Source organism: Convolutriloba macropyga, unplaced genomic scaffold (assembly GCF_964194025.1).
Source record: "Convolutriloba macropyga unplaced genomic scaffold, txConMacr16.3 SCAFFOLD_990, whole genome shotgun sequence".
NCBI classification, from domain to species: Eukaryota; Metazoa; Xenacoelomorpha; order Acoela; family Convolutidae; genus Convolutriloba; species Convolutriloba macropyga.
The window spans coordinates 47,935-71,239 of NW_027450760.1; the positions used below are offsets into that span (position 1 = coordinate 47,935).

At 37.1% G+C, this 23,305-nt stretch overlaps 1 protein-coding gene across 1 annotated transcript in view; it reads left to right on the forward strand.

Annotated features, from left to right (window-relative positions):
• The window catches only part of LOC142356136 (sphingomyelin phosphodiesterase 2-like), a gene marked incomplete at its 3' end in the record, with an annotated part of 53,396 nt that extends 32,281 nt beyond the window's left edge, over positions 1-21,115 (forward strand). The window contains exon 4 of the mRNA XM_075408100.1: positions 20,813-21,115. Within this exon, the coding sequence (XP_075264215.1) occupies positions 20,813-21,115 (303 nt within the window). The remainder of the gene's footprint in view (positions 1-20,812) is intronic.
• Between the last annotated feature and the right edge of the window lie 2,190 nt (positions 21,116-23,305).

Genomic DNA, 23,305 nt, shown 5'->3' on the forward strand with positions numbered 1-23,305 from the left:
AAATTATTTATTTGAAATAACAGCAAATTTTCGTATGAAAAACTAACTTTTTTTTCTAGGAAAGTTGGGCGGACCATTCTTTTCGCATTACAACCTAAATATTACTGGTAGTCTGGGATATCAATTTGGTTCGATTTGGACAACTCCTTGACCCGAAGAAATAGACCTATTTTTAAAATTCAATAAATGCAATTTAAACGAAAAAATAGCAAATTTCCGTATGAAAAACTAACTTTTTTACTAGGAAAGTTAGGCTGACCATCCTTTTTGCATAACAACCTAAATAGTACTGTACTGGTAGTCTGGGATATCAATTTGGTTCACTTTGAACAACTCCTTGACCCGATGAAATTTCTATATTTTTGAAAATAGAATAAGCGAATAAATCAAAATTTCCGTATGAAAAACTAACTTTTTTCCTAGGCAAGCTATAGCAAAAAATCTTTCTGTTTCAGACTCTATATATACAGGGGATACTCCATACCAAGTTTGGTTCGATTGGGACAACTCCTTGACCCGACGAAATAGACCTATTTTTAAAATTCAATAATTGCAATTGAAACGAAATAATAGCAAATTTCCGTATGAAAAACTATTTTTTTTTCTAGGAAAGTTAGGCTGACCATTCTTTTTGCATAACAACCTAAATAGTACTGGTAGTCTGGGATATCAATTTGGTTCACTTCGAACAACTCCTTGACCCGATGAAATTTCTATATTTTTGAAAATAGAATAAGCGAATAAGTCAAAATTTCCGTATGAAAAACTAACTTTTTTCCTAGGCAAGCTATAGCAAAATCTTTTTGTTTCAGACTCTATATTGACAGGGGATACTCCATACCATGTTTGGTTCGATTTGGACAACTCCTTGACCCGATAAAAATGACCTATTTTAAAAAATTATTTAAAATTAATTATTCGAATTAATCGGAAATTTACGTATGAAGCAATATATATCAAGCAATATGAACATATTTGATTTATGAAAATAAGTAGAATAAAAGTATACTAAAGTAAGTAGAATAAAAGAATTAAAGTAGAGTAAAATAAAATGAAGCAAGATTGAATCAATATAAAAATTGTCGGAAAAAGTCTCTATAGTTGAATTTATAATCAACTTTTCGAATTCTTTCCAGTATGCTCTGTTCATGTTACCCTCCTCCTTTTTCATTCCGGACTTGGGACCGGCAGTGGTGGAGTTACAAAAAGATATAGAAGAATTGAGCACAGCACCAGGTACACAACCAGGCTCAAGGAACTCTCTCCAAATGTAAACAAACAAACAGATATTTCTTTTGTATGAAGGTTATAGGAGAGATAAGCATAGCACTAGGTACAAAACCAGGCTCCAAAACTCTCCAAATCTAAACAAATAGATACTATTTTTTTGTTTAGAGGTTATAGGAGAAATGAGGAGAGCACTAGATACAAATCAGGGCTCAAAGAGCACTCTCCAAACCTAACATAAAATTTTCTATTATCTAATTAAACTTCGAAGCGTGCAGAAACACCCGCTAACGTCCCGGAATTTCAAATTTAAAGTTTTAAATCCGCGGTCGAAGCGGGCAGAAACACCCGCTAACGTTTATTGCGTACTTCAACATTATTAAAGTTTTTAAGTAATATTAAAATTAACTTAAACAAGTAACAAAGTTAAAAGCAGAACTAGTAAAAAAAAGTTCGAAGCGGACAGAAACACCCGCTAACGTCCCGGAATTTCAAATTTAAAGTTTTAAATCCGCGGTCGAAGCGGGCAGAAACACCCGCTAACGTTTATTGCGTACTTCAACATTATTAAAGTTTTTAAGTAATATTAAAATTAACTTAAACAAGTAACAAAGTTAAAAGCAGCACTAGTAATAAAAATTCGAAGCGGACAGAAACACCCGCTAAAGTCCCGGAATTTCAAATTTAAAGTTTTAAATCCGCGGTTGAAGCGGGCAGAAACACCCGCTAACGTTTATTGCGTATTTCAACATTATTAAAGTTTTTAAGTAATATTAAAATTAGTATGTATGTATGTGTAATGAATGTATATATGTACTCTTGAGAAAATAAATTTCAGAAACCAGTAAATTCACCCAGAAGCTCCACTTAAACAAAGTATTGATTTAGTTCCCTTGCTATCAGAAACCTACGCAAGTAGGCAAATCTCGACTAAACTATCAGAACAAGTAAAAATTAAATTTTAAGAACTAAACGGTCCTTCAAATCTAATCGTGCTCGAAATGTTTTAGCACGTTGATAAAGTAAAGATCGCCCAGGAAGAAAAACTTGATAAGCTTATTTTGAACTGAATCCACTCTCAGAAGCTGAATGTCAGGCAATTCTGTAACACGATATGCAAGAGGCTCAAGGACACCTGATTCCTTTTCAAATTCTGTCGACCTGAGATCAATAACGACTGTTTCAATTATCTCGTACAGCTGTACTAAACAGAAGATCGCTGAACTTCGATCTACGAACAGTAGAATCTGACCCACCTTAAACTCACCATCCTCACGAATTGCGACAAAACTGTTAGCGTTTGATCTCGTGTAACTCTGGCTGTCAAGATGGAACAGCCCTCGAAATCTGCCGAATAAACGAGCTCCTGGAAACTTAGCTTGGGTCTCATTGAAAACGTCATTCCTTTCTACGCACAAGTCCTCTTTGAAATCGCTAGGTTTGTTTTTCAGTTTTTTAATAAAACATGTCAGATCGTCTTCTTTCGTTTCAAAGCTGCCAAGTTGTCGATTACGAATATAGCGACTGACAATCAGGCTGCAAGTATTTACCGTTCCAGTCAGAGTTCTTACAAGGTGGTTGTTTGTGTTCTCAAACATCGTAGCCGAAGTAGTCCACAATGGCCCAAAGGTAGTGCACTGCCATGGTAGATGTCTTAATGAATGATAATTGATAGAATCAAATTTTTTCAGCGGATAGCGAAACGACATATTATTGCAGAAGGCTTCTAAAAGATGTCCGCATAGGCTTGCTTGTGATACACTCTCGTACATGGATCGTAGTGAAAATGCTAGGTAATCAAGATTTTGAATGTTAGTCTCATGGGCGACAGAACTTTCGAAAAACTTACGAAAAACTATGGGTGAAAAATAAAGAAGAAAAGTTTTCAATTCATTTGCTTTGAAATGATCAAGTGAGCGCTGAATCGACCGCTTGAACTCGCTTGGTAAACGTACTTTTTCAGTTGCATTGTCAATTTCGGCTATTTTAATCGAGCAGAGTTGTTCAGCGAAAAATTTGATGACATCGTGAGCAACACTCTTAAGGCATTGGTCCATGGTGTCTATAGGGCAGGTCAATGGCAGGTTCGGAACAATGTCGAAAATTTTCGAGCGTTCTTTGACACCCAAGGTGTCAACTTCTGGATCCTTCTCTTTTCTTCCCTTTCTTTCGTCAACGACTCCGCTCTCAAATAGTCTAACCAAGTGCTCATGCTCTGCAGGATTCCTCATTGTGAAGGTGCGATCATTCGGGTACGAATGACTACCTGGAAATCTCTGAATTCCCCTCATAGTACACAGCCCACAGCCATAATAACCGTTGAATTTTTTCATTTTCAGAACATCATGTTTGCAGACGAGGTCGACAATCAAAAAAATTGTAGTGAAGCGGATTTGGTACGAACGTTCATTGTATTTAATATTCTCTACTTTTGAAATCTCAGAAGCATAGTGATCAAAAATGGGATCCCACGAAATTTCTCCTTTGCCGTACCACAAAGAACAGAGAAAAATATTATCGAATGATGATCTGAGTTTTGGTGGCAGGTCAGCCAAAGCAACCCAGAGAGGGTAAGCGGAGCAATCACTAGATTCTCGAACCTGAACTCCGTCAACGTTAATTATAAGTTTCAAATGGATTGTACCTTCCTCAAAAAGACTCGAGAGTTTTAGATCTGTTTTTGTTTCTGGGTCTGCGTATTTCACTATTTCATTAATGTACTTTTGAACATTCTGCACCAATTCGTCTAAAAAATTTAGATAAATAACTTCCCCATTGCCATTGTTCTCTCTGTGCTTTCTGTATTGCTCTGTCAGTTTCTTTGTCTCTTGTTTCAAAAAAATTGGAGCAGGTAGACGGTCATTTGGATGAATAGTCTTTTGAAATTTTAAAAGGTCATACAGCGCTTCGTCGGGTAAACAATAACGGGCAGAAATTGCAAATAAACCAAGTGCAGCATTATGGACAGTGACGTTTGAATTACACAATAGAGGCTGAGAAGAAAATTGAAAGCCATCTTTGCTATGGTCGTAACAGTCTTTTTCCGTGTCGACTACGTCTTCACTGTCGTGGTCTGAGATGATATCTAGCCGATTCGATGACGATTCACTTATAGAAGCAACTTCACAAGATGGATCGGACATTATGTCATCAGCAGAAACAGGCATACTCTCATGGGTACTATTCTCCTCAGTTTCAACATCTGAAGAACGCACAGAATGAACTTGGTGTATGTACGTTTGAATGTGTCTACTTGAACTGTCCACCAACCTTCTTTTCACGCGCCTCTTCCGTTGATTCTGGAATTTTCTTTTTATGGCACTTCCAAAATCGGTAGGCGTACCAACACTCGATTGACTTGCTCCATAATTTGAACCAAAACTTTCTCCGGAATGAAAAATTTCTTTTGAATTTCCCGAAGCATGTAAAGATTGGGTCGAAATATCACCCAGGCGTTGTTCTCGGGGTGTCGTGGGTGGCAAGATTTCTTTATATGATTCATGCTTCTCTTTGTGCGGACATCTACATTTCAATCGGCCATCTTTGAAATAGTTGTTACCGTAGCTCACTGTGATTTCTTCTCCAACTTCTATAGACTTGATAACTTGGAGAAAAATGCATCTATTGTGGGGGAGGAAAGAGTTTGTGTATCCCATAGAAAATTTGGTGTTCGGGGAGCAGGAGTGGTTGGCAAAACGAATTGGACCCAATAGCACTAGTTCATCCCTTTCCAACTCACCGCGCATGACTGACAAATCAGACATTTCGTTTTGTAATTCCTGAGGAACACTTTCAATAGGCCCAACAGGAAAAGGTCTTAGGGGTTCCAGCGAAGGCTTCAAGGTCTTTTCTGTATGATTGAAGAGGCCAAAGCCTCAGAAACTGTCTGGCAAGATTTTGAAACCCGTCTCAATAGAGGCCTCATAGAGTTCTTTTAAAGACGAGTATGCTTTAAAAAGTCGTCTGTCTGCTTTCAAACGTTTCTCATACTCTTCAAAACTGATCAACGGAAGCATTGTTTGAGGAACTACATCGAATTTGCTTAAGTTTTGACGCACTACTTGTCCGTCCACAATTACCAATTCTTCGCAAGTTATCATCATATGACTTGAAAAACCTAATTAGAATTTAATCAAGGTGAATGAATGAATAAACGAATGAATGCATGAAGGGATTAACGTATGTATGCAAAAGAGCACTCTCCAAACCTAACATAAAGTTATCTATTATCTAATTAAGCTTCGAAGCGTGCAGAAACATCCGCTAAAGTCCCGGAATTTCAAATTTAAAGATTTAAATCCGCGGTCGAAGCGGGCAGAAACACCCGCTAACGTTTATTGCGTACTTCAACATTATTAAAGTTTTTAAGTAATATTAAAATTAACTTAAACAAGTAACAAAGTTAAAAGCAGAACTAGTAATAAAAATTCGAAGCGGACAGAAACACCCGTTTAAGTCCCGGAATTTCAAATTTAAAGATTTAAATCCGCGGTCGAAGCGGGCAGAAACACCCGCTAAAGTCCCGGAATTTCAAATTTAAAGTTTTAAATCCGCGGTCGAAGCGGGCAGAAACACCCGCTAACGTTTATTGCGTACTTCAACATTATTAAAGTTTTGAATGTATGTATGTATTTATGTAAGTACGAAATTAAATTAGTATGTATGAAAAACTATCAAGTAAACTTTGAATTTATGATCACAAAACGAAAACCGAGCTTCAGAAAACGGCAAACTCATCAACTAAACAATGTAACATCAAATGATTTAAACAGGGAATTAGGTTAAACACTCCAGTAGACGTAAAGGCAGAAAGGCGAGTATTTTCTAAGGAACTGTATTTCTACAAATAGGAAGCAACGTATCAGTACAATAAACAAGATCAAGGAGATGGCCTTCACATTACAAAGAATGATCTTCTAAACAACTACTCATTCGCCTCTAAACTAGAATGTCGTTTCCGACAATCCTTGCCGTATTGGTTGGCAGCTTTTCTTGCAGTCTCGAAAGCCAGTTTTGGTGTATCTGGGTACTTTTGCTCTACAACTTCTAAAACAGGCAGAAAAACCTGGTCATTTTTTGCTCATCAATTAACTTAGGTTTTTGGGTTTTCAGGTCAAGGAAAGATCGATCTCTTAATTCATGCTATTAAGGCTGTTATGCAATGATGACTGCTACGGTGAAGCTGACGAATAAGTTTGACTAAAAAAACCTACTCCTGAACTTTTCGAGAATTTCACTTGGCGCTTCTTTGCGGCTGTCAGCTTCACGTCTTCTCGGCTCAAGGATAACACCTGCACGCTTGTTTTCTGGCAACAATTTCTCAAAGAGGGCCCGCGCAAATTTCCCGACTTCAGATCCGGCATGCATTGTCATCAGATCTTCATCGTTGTGTAAAACAGCAACTATAGATGTGCCGCGGGAAGGATGATCGTCTATGCTCTGGTAGCCGTGATGGTCAACAAAGCGAATTTCTTTCAACTCTGCAGTCTGAAACAAGTTTTCATGTAACCAACTGCGCCTATTTCTTGCAGAAACTCATTTGTCTACTACCACTTGCCACTACCAGTTGTCATGGGTAAGGCCAAAAAGGTCTAGCAATTAAGGCTGAGTGATACCAAATTGTTAAGCAAACAATAATCTAACTTTCTCGTCAATTCATTCACACAGGTTTGCGCGCTTCTTGTCGTCGATCTTTCGTTTCTCTTCAAAGCTTTTCATCAACTCGTTCATCTCCAGAAGGTGCTTATCGAGATACTCTTTTAAAAAAGAGCAATTGGGGCCGCAATCGTCTTTGTTGGTTCCACTGTTTGAAACCATGTTGGCGCTGATCTCAGGTAAAGAACTGGAGCAAGGTTGTGAGAAACTCAGATTATCAGAGGGCTGCTAAAAACGCAAAGAGCAAATTTTCCAATCAAAATTCGAAACTCGAAGCGAGCAGAAACACCCACTGACGTCTGCGATGATTAAAATTATTATATATGTATGTTTGTATGCATGTTTTTATGTATGGAAGTATGTATGTATGCATAAATGTTTATTTAATTTGGCGACTGATTTTGATTTAGAAACAACTGGAACCATATGATCTGGTTTGTGATTAAAATTATTTAAAACCTTTAATTTTTACCATGTTCTTGTTCTGGCTGCCCTGGAGAACGGCTGGCTGCGTTAACTTTTCGACTTTAGCCTTTTTTGATTTCTTCCGCTCAGTTGATTGTATTAGGCAGACTTCTCTGCTGCTCATAACTGGAGCGCGGGAACGACTCAAAAAGTTGACATCATCAACTACAGGAGCCTTCGGCGCAGCTAGAACTTTTTTGCGCAATTCTGAAGGACTTTTGCCACCGTCAGGTTCTGCTTGAAAACTCTTCATCGCTTCCTCTACTTTTTTATAATTGCCTTTAGACAACAAACGACAAGAAACAGGTTGGTCTTTAAATTGCAGGTTGTAACTCTCTCCTTCAATTAAACTCAACATTTCTGAGGGTTTTAATTTCTTAGGCCATTTGGTGCTGCTGTAAGTTATAAGAATCAAATTGTCATTCACAAAAAGCCATGCTAAGTTGGCCCTCAAAATGCTATCCTTTATACTATCCTCTCTTTCAGCCTCAGAGTCGAATAGGTTATGGCTTTTCGCTGGTTCAGATCTCAAGTTGCCTCGTTTCATTTTCAACGATCTAAAAATTTGCAGACAAAGTAGAGCGAAACTATTTCTATGTTGTGTGCGAATCTGCAATTAGAATTTCTTACATAAAATTGTTCTTGTGTTAAATTATTTGAAAAAAAAAGACTTGATTTTCAACAACCTAAATGAGTTGATTTCATCCAAAATTTCCAATACAAAAAATAGCACCTTTAAGAAGACAAACTGAAACTAACTAGCATAAATTTTCATCTTTAACACTTAGGCGTACTTCTGCAAAAGACAACACTTACGTATAGGATATAGGAACCCAAATCAACCTCGTGTTAAACGTCTGACTCAATTACAATTTATTTCAAAACAGAACTAAAGAAAAACAGCCGATTCTAAAATCACTACAAACGGTTCCTAATCTTGATTACAATTCAATTTTCTTCATTCTTAACTATCTTAAAACTTTCAAACTAGCTAGAGCGAAATTACTTCTATGTTTTCTGCGAATCTGCAATTAGTATTTCTTGCATAAAATTGTTCTTGTGTTAAATCATTTGAAAAAAAAGTGATTTGATTTCCAACAACCTAAATGAGTTGATTTCATCCAAAACTTTCAATTCGAGAAATAGCACCTTTAAGAAGACAAATTAAAACTAAAGTAGCACAAATTCTCATCTGTAACACTTTTGCGTGCTTCCGCAATAGACCAAACTTACATATAGGAACTCAAATTTACCGTGTTTAGCGTCTGATTCAATTACAATTTTTCAAATTTCAGAAATCAATCGCAACAATTGCTACTCCTGATTATTGGATGGAAACTCATTGCTTTCGGTCTCAGATTCGCTCAAATCGACACAACTTTGAGAAGTCTCGGGGAGTTTTTTTCCCTGTCGCTTTTTCTTGGCCTCTGCCTTTTCCCTCATTTGATTCACCCAAAAAGGGTCAGATTTTCGTTTCTTGTATCGAAGTGAATCCATGCCAGCTCTGTTGGCAGCCAAACGAGCTTCATTGTACGCATCTGGCCAAAGACGAGGTGGAAACTGTCTCTGTACAAGGCCTTAAGCAGAGGAAAACACACCTAAGCTAATCTTTTTAGGAAAATCAATCATAATAAAAAATGGTTACAAAAAACTTCAAAAACGAAAACAGAAAAAAAATCATTTGAGAAAATCAGTTTGAACTTCCGACAACTTATTCTTGAAACCCAGTTTTTGACAACTTAGTTTTTGATCATTATACCTTTAAAGATTTTTGATCTCTTGGGAGATGCAGGCTTCTGCACTTCGCTTTTTCGGGTTGGGGATATGATTTCCCTCTGTAGACCCTTCTCGCCCCATAATGCTGTTCGCAGATTTCTTCCCAGTTCTCCCGGATTTGAAGTTGTTGGGAAATTATCCAAATCAACTTCCTCATAAAAACTTGGTATAGCTATACCTGGCTCTTCTGTGTCATTGTCTGCATCAACTTTCTTGAGATCTTTCTAAATACAGATAGTTTGGAATCTATCCAAAACTTGGCAAAATAAACGTTTCTTGAAAGAAAAGTCTGAGCGCAAAAATTGAGCAAACTTTATAAAAACTTGCTAGAAACCACTTCTACCAAAAAATTGGTCAAAACTTTTGTATCACTGAGGCAAGATCTTACAATGGTTTTCAATTTCTGGAGCTCGCTCTCCAGCTTTCTGTTGCAGGACAAAACCGTCTTCTCATATGCTTGTATAACCTCTGCGATGAGTTTTTTGTCCTCATTAAGAACTTCCAGCAATCTTTCATGATTAGCGCATTTCTAAACAAGAATGTTTTTAACTGACAAAACCAAAGAACTGATAACGAATCAACCAAATTTTCGGATCGTAGCTTAACGATTGCAGTAGTCACTCGCTATGATATTTTATCTGCTAAAATTTCTCGCAAAAATTACAATGTTTATCTTTTATTGACTTCTTAGACAGCAAATGTTTTATATTTATTGCGATAACTTTTTCACAGAGAGAAAAAAGAGGAGCTCTAACCAAAACCCTGGGACTTGCAGTTGCTAGCCTTGTAGTCGGTGTCCCACCTTGGCTGAGGGTCCACTTTGCACCTGTAGGTGGGGTACCACTTACTGGGTTTTCAAACTGTTGTGCGAAAGCCCCATAAATTTCTTGGTATCGCTCGAATTCAACTTGCATTGCCGCAGGAGGCCCGTGTTTTAACAACACGCATTCAATTTCAACGCCATCGATCAACAGATTAGTTTTTTCATCAATCTCTAATTTCAATCAATCATTTGAAAGCTCTTGAGCCAACGCCCATCAAGTAACCCAATTTTTAACACCTGACAACCTGCTGTCAGGAAAACAAACTCGATTTTCATTGGCATTTCTGAAATCGTTAGGTCAGTAAAAACAGATCAATCCAGAAATTTAAAAAATAACGGAGAAAATTGTCAAAAACATTCGAGTCAACATTCATTTAATTGAGAGTCAATTGCAATCGAAGAAAGCGAAAAGACAAAAAAAACATCAACTTCATGCACAATTACTAACAATTTCAATCAAACTCTACAGCCAAAAGAATTGCTTTGCGACTATCATTATCAAAAAGATCAAGCTCTGAGATTAAGAAAAACAAAGTCAAACAAAGTAACACTACGAAAGTTTCACACTGCATCTTTGAGGAAACAAAAATTAATAAAATCCATTCATCGGCTCCATATTTTCAGCAGTTGATATGGAAGCAGTTGTCGTGTAGCTGGACTCCTCATTGCTTTCCGAGAACTCAATATACTTAACTTCTAGGTCTTCTACTCGTTGCCTTAAGCCATCTATTTTTTCACGTAACTGTTTTATTTCTTGCCACAGTTGCTCAATTTCAGACAAAGGACTTTCAAGAAACCTGGTTTCAATCGCAGTACCACTTTCCAAACCCAGAAAATTCTGTCTGAACACAATTTTTGTTTGTTGCAGCATATCAGCCGTTCAACTGAAAACATTTTTGATTTCCAAAAAAGTTTATATCGAAAAGAAAAAAAATAATAAAAATTTCTAAAAGGTTTCTTAAAAAGCACAACATGTAATAAAAGATGACAGCTCAAAAAAACTTTCACCTCGTGTCCTACCGCAATACATTCACGCCTAAATCCACCATCGCCATCAATCTTCAAGACGTTATGGGTATTCTAATTTCAACTAATTATAAATGCTAATTTCTACTTCATCTTAAGTTATAGGTCTAAAAATTGGAAGCGGACAGAAACACCCGCTATCTTTCGTGAATTTTAATTTCATTGAAAATTTACAATAACGGTCGAAGCGGAAAAGATCCGCTTAGTGGAAATTCGAAGCGGGCAGAAACACCCGCTAACGTTCGTCAATTTTAATTTTATTGAAACTTTACAATAACGGTCGAAGCGGAAGATCCGCCTAGCGGAAATTCGAAGCGGGCAGAAACACCCACTAACGTTCGTAAATTTTAATTTTATTGAAATTTTACAATAACGGTCGAAGCGGAAAAGATCCGCTTAGTGGAAATTCGAAGCGGGCAGAAACACCCGCTAACGTTCGTCAATTTTAATTTTATTGAAAATTTACAATAACGGTCAAAGCGGAAAAGATCCGCTTAGTGGAAATTCGAAGCGGGCAGAAACACCCACTAACGTCCGTCAATTTTAATTTTATTGAAATTTTACAATAACGGTCGAAGCGGAAAAGATCCGCTTAGTGAAAATTCGAAGCGGGCAGAAACACCCGCTAACGTTCGTCAATTTTAATTTTCTACTACTACTATTACTACTACCGTGGCCGGTCAATTGGCCGACATAAAAATTAGACAACACACCTTTTAGCCGACACTTGAGCAAATATAACAACTCGAACACCGCAATTCACGATAATTACCCGCGCATTAAGCGGTAAATGTAGCACTCTTTAGTTGTGAAACAAACATTAATCGGCTATTACTGCTAGCTAACATAGCCATGCCTCCGTGGCCCGTGGGACTTGATATGAATCTATCACAACCGAACAAATTATGACGGCCGAACGTAATTAAGTCGACGCTTCTAATAACACAACTTTAATTATACAGTTCCGATTTTGGTCATTTTCACGTCGTCTTGATGAAAGCTGCCAGCTAATTGGCGTGTCTTCTAACTTGTGTGTCGCCTAATACACCTAGCACCTACTACTAATAATGTAATCAATTTTTTTGTCAAAATCGGTCCAATGTAAATTGAATCAAATTGCAATAGTGCAAGTACAAATAGTCAAATAAAGCAATCAAATTGCAATAGTACAAATAAATCAAAGTAATAAAAAAACAAAAGTACAAGTAGTCAAAGAAAGCAATCAAATTTAAGCTAATTCAAATGATTTTCTCGCATGGCTTTGTTGATTGCGCAAGCAAGCTCCTTTCTACCCTTCTCGTTTAGATGGACGCCGTCAGGTAAAAAAGACCTCGCTTTGTGCACTTCTTTGTGCAGCTTGAAAAAAGGCAAGTTTGACTGGCTTAGTTGCGCGTTGAAACGTTGGATGTTAAAGTGAGTGCAGTTTCGCTTCAGTACAGTGCACACGATCACTCTCGGACGGTTCGACAAATTTCTGATGGCACTGTATAAGGCCCGTATTTTCTCCAATACATCAGTTGCTTCTTCGCCCGGTCCATTGCGCGCAGCCAGATTGTTACCACCTACAGCCAGGATAACATTTCTGTAGACGGCCAAGGTATCCAGCAACACAAAAAACTGATTAACTTTCCCCCCAGATAAGGAATAGGCAACACAGTTCTTAACACATATGCTGTCGAAGATAGAATCGCCGACGATCGCGGTATGGACCTCTTCGTCATCAACAAAATTATTATAAATAAATTCAGTTGTGGTGCCGTCGATGTTGTCCTTCACAAGCCGTCCGTGCTGTTGATGGTTAGCAAACAGCGGTTTTAGCCTTTTCTTAGGCGGGGCTGAGTTGTTGTTCCCATGGAGGTTACCCAGTCGGCTGCGATCCATTTCAACTGAAAGTGAAACAAATATTTACAAAGCTCAATAACACAGCAGCAGCAAACCACCAGTAGTATAATAGTACAGATATAGTATTAAGCGCGTATTGGGTACTGGCATATAGCCTATCGAATTCGCCTTGACGAGAGCTTTCCAACGATATAACTTTTGTATGGGTCCCATCGAAACGGAGCGATGGGCCGCGCCAGACCCCTGTGCCGCCATCGCGACCCTGTGCCGCCATCGCAACACATCCGTCCCCTGTGTATCGCAACACGCCATCGCGACCCTGTGTCGATCCTGTGTCCGAACGATCCGTCTTTGCAGTGAAATCGTACAACGACCTATTGGAACTAATGAAATTAATTCCGGCTTACTGTCTGAGCTTTTGGAACTTTCGTATACATTGCGCGATTTCAAATGCTCTATTCATGGCAGTTCAGTGAGCGGATGCAGGTGATGCCGTCTCCACCAGTGTTGACTCACAATTAGCATGTCACGTTACCTCTGAGGCAACACACCAAACGAAAATTTCATACCCTGCTTTATGGTGAACAACTATGAAGTGAGCATTTCAAAACTTGAAAATTAAAAAGTATATCATTGGAAAGCTGGTTTCATATAGAATCTAACTAAGTAAACGGGATTTCAAAAATCGAACGGGAACACATTTAAAAAAAGGTTTGCAGTTGGGGGGGGCTGGAGGTTATGGGACCCATGGGCCTGGTATGCGTCCGAAAAAGGCTTATATCTCGAAAACTAGTGAACCAAATTTAAAAAATGAATATGTTTTGGAATCAGCATGAACTGGGGCATCAACCTGGCGTTAAAAAAAGTTAAAAAAGTAAAGGAATAAAAACTCAATTTTTGACAATTTGGCTAAATTTTGCCTATTTTCAGCAAAGTTTGGAAAATTGGAAAATAAGGCAATGAAATTAAACCGAAACTTTTCAAACCATATACATTCGTAAAGAGGATTAAATGGGCAAGAAAATGATATAATATACTTTCAAATACGTCGGGTAACAAAAAAGTTATTAAACTAAACAACTTTGAAAATTCGAAAATTTTGCGAAAATCGACCCTGATTTCGGTCTCTACATTGCTCTCGCATTCTCTTGTTTGGCAATACTTTAAAAAGATAATAACATGGTTGTTGGAAGCGTGAAATCTAGTTTACCATGATACTAAACTTGTATGTTTTGTCTTGATAAAGTGGGAAATTTAGTCAAAGTAACTCAAAAATGTCAAATTTTTGGCCCCTAAATCGCTAATTATTGAAAATTTTGAAATCAAATAAACAAAGTCGAAAAAAGATCTATATATATTCTGAAAGTACACTAACAGGGCAACAAAATGAGCTATTATAGACTTTCTAAATCGTCTTCTTCAAAAAGTTATTAACAGACATTTTTCATGAAGTTCGACTTTTTCTTCACCTAATTCGACGGTTCTTTAAAATTTTGTGAACAAATCAAAATATTGGCATTTAGTTCTACACAAACTCATAAAGTAAGTTAAAACGGCAAAAAAATGAGCTATTATAGACTTTCTAAATCGTCTTCCTCAAAAAGTTATTAACAGACGTTTTTCATGAAGTTCGACTTTTTCTTCACCTAATTCGACGGTTCTTTAAAATTTTGTGAACAAATCAAAATATTGGCATTTACTTCTACACTAACTCAAAGTGTACGTTAACACGGCAACAAAATGAGCTATTATAGACTTTCTAAATCGTCCTCTTCAAAAAGTTATTAACAGACGTTTTTCATGAAGTTCGACTTCTTCTTCACCTTATTCGACGGTTCCTTAAAATTTTGTGAACAAATCAAAATATTGGCATTTAGTTCTACACAAACACATAAAGTATGTTAACACGGCAACAAAATGAGCTATTATAGACTTTCTAAATCGTCTTCCTCAAAAGTTATTAACAGACGTTTTTCATGAAGTTCGACATTTTCTCCAACTAATTCGATGATTAATAAATATTTTGTGAACAAATCAACATGTGGGCAATTAATTCTACACAAATTGATTTTGTACGTTATCACGTCAACAAAATGGGCTAAAAGCTAACATAGACTTTCAAACTTGTCTTCTTCAAAAAGTTATTAACACACGTTTTTCATGAATTTCGACTTTTTCTTCACCTAACTCGAAGGTTCATTAAAAATTTTTGATTAAATCAAAATATTGGCATTTACTTCTACACAAACTCATAAAGTACGTTAACACGGAAACAAAATGAGCTATTATAGGCTTTCTAAATCGTCTTCCTCAAAAAGTTATTAACAGACGTTTTTCATGAAGTTCGACTTTTTCTTCACCTAACTCGACGGTTCAATAAAATTTTGTGAACAAATCAAAATATGAGCATTTACTTCTACACAAATTCATTAAGTACGTTATCACGGGATCAAAATGGGCTAACAACTAACATAGACGTTCTAACTCGTCTTCTTCAAAAAGTTAATAACAGACGTTTTTCATGAAGTTCGACTATTTCTTCACCTAATTAGACGGTTCATTCAAACTTTGTGAACGAATCAAAATATGGGCAATTACTTCTACACAAACTCATAAAGTACGTTATCACAGCAACAAAAAAGTCTAACATAGACCTTCTAACTCGTTTTCTTAAACAAGTTTTTAACAGACGTTTTTCATGAAGTTCGACTATTTCTTCAGTTAATTAGACGGTTCATTAAAATTTTGTGAACAAATCAAAACATAGGCAATTGCTTGTACACAAACTCATGAAGTACGTTACCAGTGCAACAAAATGGGCTAGCATAGATCTTCTTTTTCGTCTTTTTCAAAACGTTATTTGAAGGCGTTTTTCATGAAGTTCGACATTTTCTCCAACTAATTCGATGATTATTTAATATTTTGTGAACAAATCAACATGTGGGCATTTAATTCTACACAAATTGACTTTGTACGTTATCACGGCAACAAAATGGGCTAAAAGCTAACATAGACTTTCAAACTCGTCTTCTTCAAAAAGTTATTAACACAGTTTTTCATGAATTTCGACTTTTTCTTCACCTAACTCGACGGTTCATTAAAAATTTTTGAACAAATCAAAATATTGGCATTTACTTCTACACAAACTCATAGAGTACGTTAACACGGCAACAAAATGAGCTATTATAGACTTTCTAACCCGTCATCTTCAAAAAGTTATTAACAATTGTTTTTCATGAAGTTCGACATTTTCTTCACCTAACTCGACGGTCCATTAACCCGTAATCTTAATTCGTTGTCTTTTCTGTATTATTCAGTGGTATCAAGGACATTAAAACAAACAGATTGCAACCAACGGCGTTGAAAAGGTGCATTTGAATCTCTTTATGCGATGAATAATACATGCCATTGACCTGCAAAAGTCTCTTCTACTGCAGAAAGAAGAACAAAAATAAGCCAAGCCAAAAAAACTAACAAAAAAAGGCTTCATTGTCATGGTTGAAGACGTAGATCAAATTTTTATTTTTGCAGCAGAAATTTCTGTAATTTTTTTCCGTGCGGAGCCTGGATAAGATTTACACCCGTTGAAAAGAAGGAAATAAGTGGACAAAACAGTGTAATTGTAGTGTATTTCTAAGAGTGTAATTTCTTAAAAATAGCGGTGTATTTCTAAGAGTGTAATCACTTCAAAATTACACTTTTCACTCTTTTCCCCACTAAAAATTGAACAAAAGAGTGTAATTTTTAAGAGTGTAAAAAGAGTGGAATGAAGAGTGTAAAGAGTGTAAAAAAAGTGTAATTTTCTAAAAATTACACTCTTACACTCTTTTCCCTGCTATTTAAGAGTGGAAAACGCTTTACACCCTAATCTCGCTTAATAACGGTGTATTAGGGGTGGACACCTCGGCCCGGGCAGTCGCCCCCTTAATTTCCCCCAACCCCCTCCACTCAATCCCCCCTCTCACTCACCCCAACACAACCCCAGTCCTCCCTCTTCTACGATGTGGTTTTGACTACCTTCTCTTCCAGCCCTCTCAAACATATCTTAACTCCAAATCGCTTAGTCAGTCCGTCAAACCGTCAGTCATAAGGGGTGAAATTAAACCCATTTAAATCGGTATTTGAAATTAAATCGATATGCGTTTTGATGATTTTATTAACTGTGGTCAGCGGTAATAGCGCCAAACCTAATAAAATGACTTGTGCGGCAAAACCTCAAGGTATGTGGCAGCTTTTTAAAAATTCAAATCGTCTGGTTTCTGTTTATTTTTCACTTTTGGTGGTTTAACTTTTGGTGGGTTTGTCAAGATGCTCAGAACTTTTATCTGTTTTTATCAACTACTCTTTCTTTTGCTTTTTTGGGATGCGGAAGTTCTTTTATTAGTAGTTCGAATAGCAAGTTATTTTTGGCTTCTTTCTGACTTCATAGTCGTCAAGATTGCTGTTACTACCGTGCACTCATTTAAATCTGGTTTTTGTTCATTCATTCAGTGAACGCCTGCGTGACGTTTTTGTTCATTGAGTGAACTGCCCGCGTGGTTTCATTTATCAGTCTGAGTGGAGCTACCTTTTTTTCCATCCGCGTGATCAACTTGTTAAGTTTTTGAGCACGTGACTTACCTCACGCTCACAACTGAGACTTCTCGCATTCAAGAATACTTTTCCTGACTTTAACTCAAGGAGATACGGTCAACTGAGTGTATGCCAATCCAATTGAAGGTTATTTGAGAGCAACTAAATAAGCAACATTAGGTTGTAAAGATTTTCGATCAAAATATTTCATCGCAGCATTTAATGAAAAGAAGAGGAACTGTTCTGTTTAATTGTTCTCGAATTAGAAGCAAATATTGTAATCGTGTCTGTCTTTTTCATTGCAAATTTTTTGCTTGACCGTTTTTCTGCGAGAATAGTATTTTACTTATCAAACAACATTTTTAAGCGATTCTTCTTGAATTTTCAATGATTTCAATTGCTCTCACTCCGAAATACACAGTTTGTTGTTCAAACAAAACCGATTGTTAGAAAGACGAAGACAAGGCCCTGATAGCCGAGTGGTTAATGCCTCTGTCGAGTTGACGAAATAGAATCAGGAGAATGATATAAAACCAAAACTTAATCTTTTGTTTTTGCACTAAACAAAAATTTATGTAGACACAGCCCCTGAATTAAATTGCCCCCGCCTGTCGTTGGAGAGCAATTTTTGTTTTGTTTTATGTTTTAGTCTGTTTATGTTTTAGTATGTTTTTACAATCCAAGAATTTTATTGTATTGGTGCTCTGTCTTTTTACATTTCAAAGAACTTGAATTGTATTGGTGCGCTCTGTTTTTTTTTAAGATGTGTTCACACGTTTTTCAATGACTTTGAGCTTTCGAAACGGGATAAACAGGTAAAGCCCAGCGGGCATTAAGTTTCATTAGAGGCCCAAAGTGTGCTTTAGATGTCCTTCAAGTGCGTATACTGGTGCGGCCGCTGGGATGACCTTAATTAAAGGTTGAAAGGTCATTTTTAGGAGTTTTTCGGCTCAAAATGGTGCAATTTTTCGTGTTTTTTGTGATTTTTTTGAGATTTTTGTTTGATTAGTCTAAGGTTGAAGTTTTTAAAAGCTGATGAAGGCCTTTTGCGAGACAAAATTGCTTGGTATGACCATTTTATGAGCTATATGTCGTGGTACTACAAACACAAACACACAAAATGATACTGATTTTTGCAATTTTTTTCATGTTTTTTGGAAATTTTTGTCATTTTTTGAGTTTTTAGACCTAGGTGTCAGGAAACCTCCTCTAGGATTTGAAAAAGGGTTGGATGATAGGTTACTGCACAGTTTCTAGTTGTAATGGAACTGTTTTCAACTTTTTGACATCATAAATTTTAGCATTTTTTGAAAAAAGTTGCAAATTTTTCATGTTTTTTGACATATTTATTGTCATCCTTCAAGTTGTTTGAGTCCCAGGGGTAAGAAACCCATATTAGGGGTTTGATAATAAGTTACTGAAAAATTTTTAGTTGCCATGGAATAGGTTTCAACTTTTGAATATCACAAACTTTAGCAATTTTTTTGAACAAATTTGCATTTTTTTCAGGTTTTTGCAAATTTTCATCATTTTGTCAGTTTTTCCAGTTTCAGGGACCAGGTAATCTCCGTTGAGGTTTGTTAATAGGGAACTGCATAGTTTCTAGTAACAATGGAATGCTTATTAACTTTTCAATGTCTCGAATTTTAGCATTTTTTTGATAAGATCTGCAATTTTTTTAATGTTTCCAAAAGTTTTTGTCAGTTTTTGATATTCGTCCATTCTCAAGTCCAAGAAAACCTATTCCACGTTTTGATAAAAAGTTACTGCATGGTTTTTAGTTTCAATGGATTTGTTTTCAACAGTTTAACCTTTCGACTTTTAGAAATTGTTTGATAGAATTTGCAATTTTTTTCAAGTTTTTTTTAAAAATATTTGTATTTTATTTATTTTTTCTTGCCTCAGTTGCCAAGTAAACACATCCAGGGTTTGACAATATTTTGTTTAATAGTTGCTAGGGGGCATTTGAGTGGCTTTCAACATTTTAATAGAAGGAATTTCTATTTTGAAGTTTGAAATTTTTCTAACATTTATTGCCTGTCGATCTATGAGCCAATGATTTTTTACTGCTTGGAATTGGGTTACTGGATAGCCTCTAGAGACACAGAAATGATTCTGAAGATATTTATATCACAATTCTCAGCAACATTTTTTTATAACTTGCAATTAATTTCTTTTTTTGTTTTGCCTTAGGTTTAAAAGCTTCAAGAGTTTTAACAATGAGTTTGTTTTTGTTTAGTTTTGATTCTTTTAGTTTCTCAATTCTTTGGTGATTTTTGTGTTCTGTCTGGCATTGTTCAATTGATCTGCCGGTCAGGTAGAGTGCGTCTGAGTTTTTCATTCAATTCTTTGAATTTTATTTCAGGACTTGTCCTGCTATGTTTTTTTATTTTTGTAAGATGTTTTCACACTTTTCATGACTTTGAGCTTTCAGAACGGGATAAACAGGTAAATCTCAGCGGGCATCAACTTTTATTAGAGGACCTTAGACGCGTTTAATAGTCTTTCAATTGCTTAGAGTGGCGAAGCTACTGGGAAGGCCGTAATTCAAGGTTAAAAGGTCATTTTTAGGAGTTTTCGTGCCCAAAATGTTCCAGTTTTTGGCGTTTTTTCGCAGTTTTTCGATTTTTTGTAGGACCAGTCTAATATTGAGGTTTGTAAACGTTGATAAAGGTCTTTTCCGAGGCAAATGTCTTTTCCATCACACCATAGACCAAAAAATGGTTTTGAACATCATATTGCCGCAAAATTTAGAAACTTTCTTTAATTTTTGCACTTGTCAGTTTTTTTTGAAGCGTTCGTCAAATTTCTCGAGTTTATCTACCTTTAGTGGAGTCTCTTTCATGTCTTGTGCGTGAGTAAATGAGTATATTGAATTGCATCATAATTGGCCTTCATGATAAAGGCTTCAACAGTTTTAGCCATGATTATATTCTTATTTAATTTGTTTGATTATTTTAGTTTCTCAACTTTGAGATTGTCTTTTTGCTGGGATTGTTTAATTGATCTGCTGGTCAGGTTCTCATCAGTTCTCAGTTTTTCATTCAATTCTTTGGATTTTATTTTAGGACTTGTTCTGCAATGTTTTTATTTTCTTTTTGAGACCGGAGTTTTACGAGGCTATTGCATCTATTTTCTGGCAATCTTCTCAAGTGACTTTTCACGCACTTTTTGAATTTTGAGTGATTTCAATTGCATTCACTCCGAAAAGAAGTTCGTTGTTCAAACCAAACCGATTGTTAGAGAGTCGAGGACAAGTTCGTGCTAGCCGAGTGGTTAATAACTGAAGCGAGGTGACTCTAGCTTTACAAATCACTTAAAAGTAAGTATTTCTTCTAAGTGTTAAAACAATATTATTTTACACACAAAAAAAATTGGTTGAAGGGCGCAAAAGAAAAAAATAATGAATTGTGCCCGTTGCTTTAGGACAATTTTCTTGTGGAACCTGAATACCTCAAGTATTTCCCCTCTGGTGCCCGAATAGACTATATCCTGTACTGTTCTGGAATACGGTCAATCTTTTCACCCTTATCAACACAATCTTGTGACTCAATCACTTGTGATCACACCCGAGTGAGACCCTGGGGTCGGCTGGGTGAGGAGTCAAAAATGCCTTTCTCGGATCACGAAGCAGTTGATACTCAACTAACGGTTTGTGCCAACTCTAAACTACTTAGAAAAGACGGTTTTCAATGTCGTGGAATTGTAGAACTGCTCTTGCCGTGTTTAGTCATTTTGATCTGTTTTTATTGGATGCAGCATATATAGTATATTGAAATCAATAAGTATTGAGATGCTTTTCAAAATCTATGAAGAAGTTAATTACAGCAATTAAAAGATTTAGTTAAGAACTTAACTGATGACGGTACCCCTAAAATAAGTATTCAAAGCGGAAGGTTTTGCAGAGGAAGGTAAATACAATCTACTAAAAAAAACCATTTTAGATGACAGAAACCATGATGAATATTCTCGTGTGAATAGAGTGGTATTTTGTTGTCAGCGCAGGTAAAGCAAGCAAACGTGTGTATAACTATAAAGTTAATGAACGATTCTGATTGGCTGAGAATGTGGTTGGCAAAACTGGTTGGTAAAATATAGAACAAATGTGAAAAAAATGGCGAAATTAATCACCTGTCATCGCTTTAGTATCTATGGCGTGCGGTTGGGTTTCGCTCCACTCAACCGCCCTAGATGCAACCCCCTTGATCAATGTGAGAGCGGGGAAATAATCGGCTTCATTTTTCTTATTCTACTAAACGTTCATTGGGATAGAACGGGGTCCTCCAGATAAATTTTAGATTATAAGTGATTATTTCGGGAAACCAGATAAAGAATTTCCGTTTTTGAAAGAAAGGTTTCATCTTTTCTAAAGAACAGAAAATTCATCGTTAGATTTCTGAAATTTGAAATATATGCAGTCATTGAAGAGATTTATAATTGCGAGCGAATTGAAATCGCTTTTCAATGACTTATTAATAGCCGCGAAGCGATAGCTGAGGCTATTATTGGCCTTCTCTTGGTTTTTTATTACGACTCGAAGAGGAGTAATGCTTTTCTCTCGGTCTTTTTTACGACTCGAAGAGGAGTATTGATATTCTACAGGTTTTTTTTACAACTCGAAGAGGAGTATTGATATTTTCCAGGTTTTTTACGACTCGAAGAGGAGTATTGAGATTCTACAGGTTTTTACAACTCGAAGAGGAGTATTGATATTCTACAGGTTTTTTTTTAGCAGAAAGCAAGTTTATTCATGACTTGAATTTTGACTTCTTTCTATACAAGTTTTTACCTGCATTTTTGATTGTTGACTTCTGTTTTCGAACAATGGAATTTTACAATAGCTTAGTTTGTAATGTACAGCAATTAGTAACAGTCTGTAATTCAAGGTGAAGAGGTCAATTTGAGAAAATTTGATCCCATTTAACTACCTACCCCCCCCGTAAAACTACCCCCCCCCCACGTACCTAACCGCCTCCCTAACGTACCTACCCCCCAACGTACCTACCCCCCTCCCAACCCCAACGTACCTATCCCCCCCCCTCCCAACCCCAACGTACCTACCCCCCCCCCCCAAACACCAACATACCTACCCGCCTCATCCCCCACGTGCCTACGTACCACCACCCAACCTACCTACACCACCCAACACCACCTACCTGCCCCACCTACCAACCACCAACCCCCCAACCAGCACCTACCCACACCCCTGAAGTGAAAAAAATTTAACGCATTTTATGTTATATTGGTCTATTTTTTTGTCATTTCTAGTGTTTTTTCGATATTCTGAATTTGTCCAAGTTAGGGTAGAGATTATTTTGCACGACGAATTCGAGTCGTTTCCGGTATTCTACCGGCTATGTTTTTTTAAGCAGAAAGCAAGTTTGTTCATGATTTGAATTTTGACTTCTTTCTATTCGAGCTTTTACCTCCGTTTTTGATTGTTGACTTCTGTTTACGAACATTGGACTTAAACAATAGCTCAGTTTGTAATGTACAGCAATTGGTAACAGTCTGTAATTCAAGGTGAGGAGGTCAATTTGAGAAAATTTGATCCCTTTTAACTACCTACCCCCCGTAAAACTACCCCCCCCCCCCACGTACCTAACCGCCTCCCTAACGTACCTACCCCCCCCCCAACGTACCCACCCCCGCTCCCAACCCCAACGTACCTACCCCCCCCCCACCCCTCCCAACCCCAACGTACCTACCCCCCCCCCCAAACACCAACGTACCTAGCCACCCTCCCACCAACTCCAACGCACCTACCCCCCTCACCCCCCACGTGGCTACGTACCCCCACCCAACCTACCTACACCCCTCGCCCCCCCCCCAACACCACCTACCTTCCCCACCTACCAACCACCAACCCCCTCCCCCACCAGCACCTACCCACACCCCTGAAGTGAAAAAATTTTAACG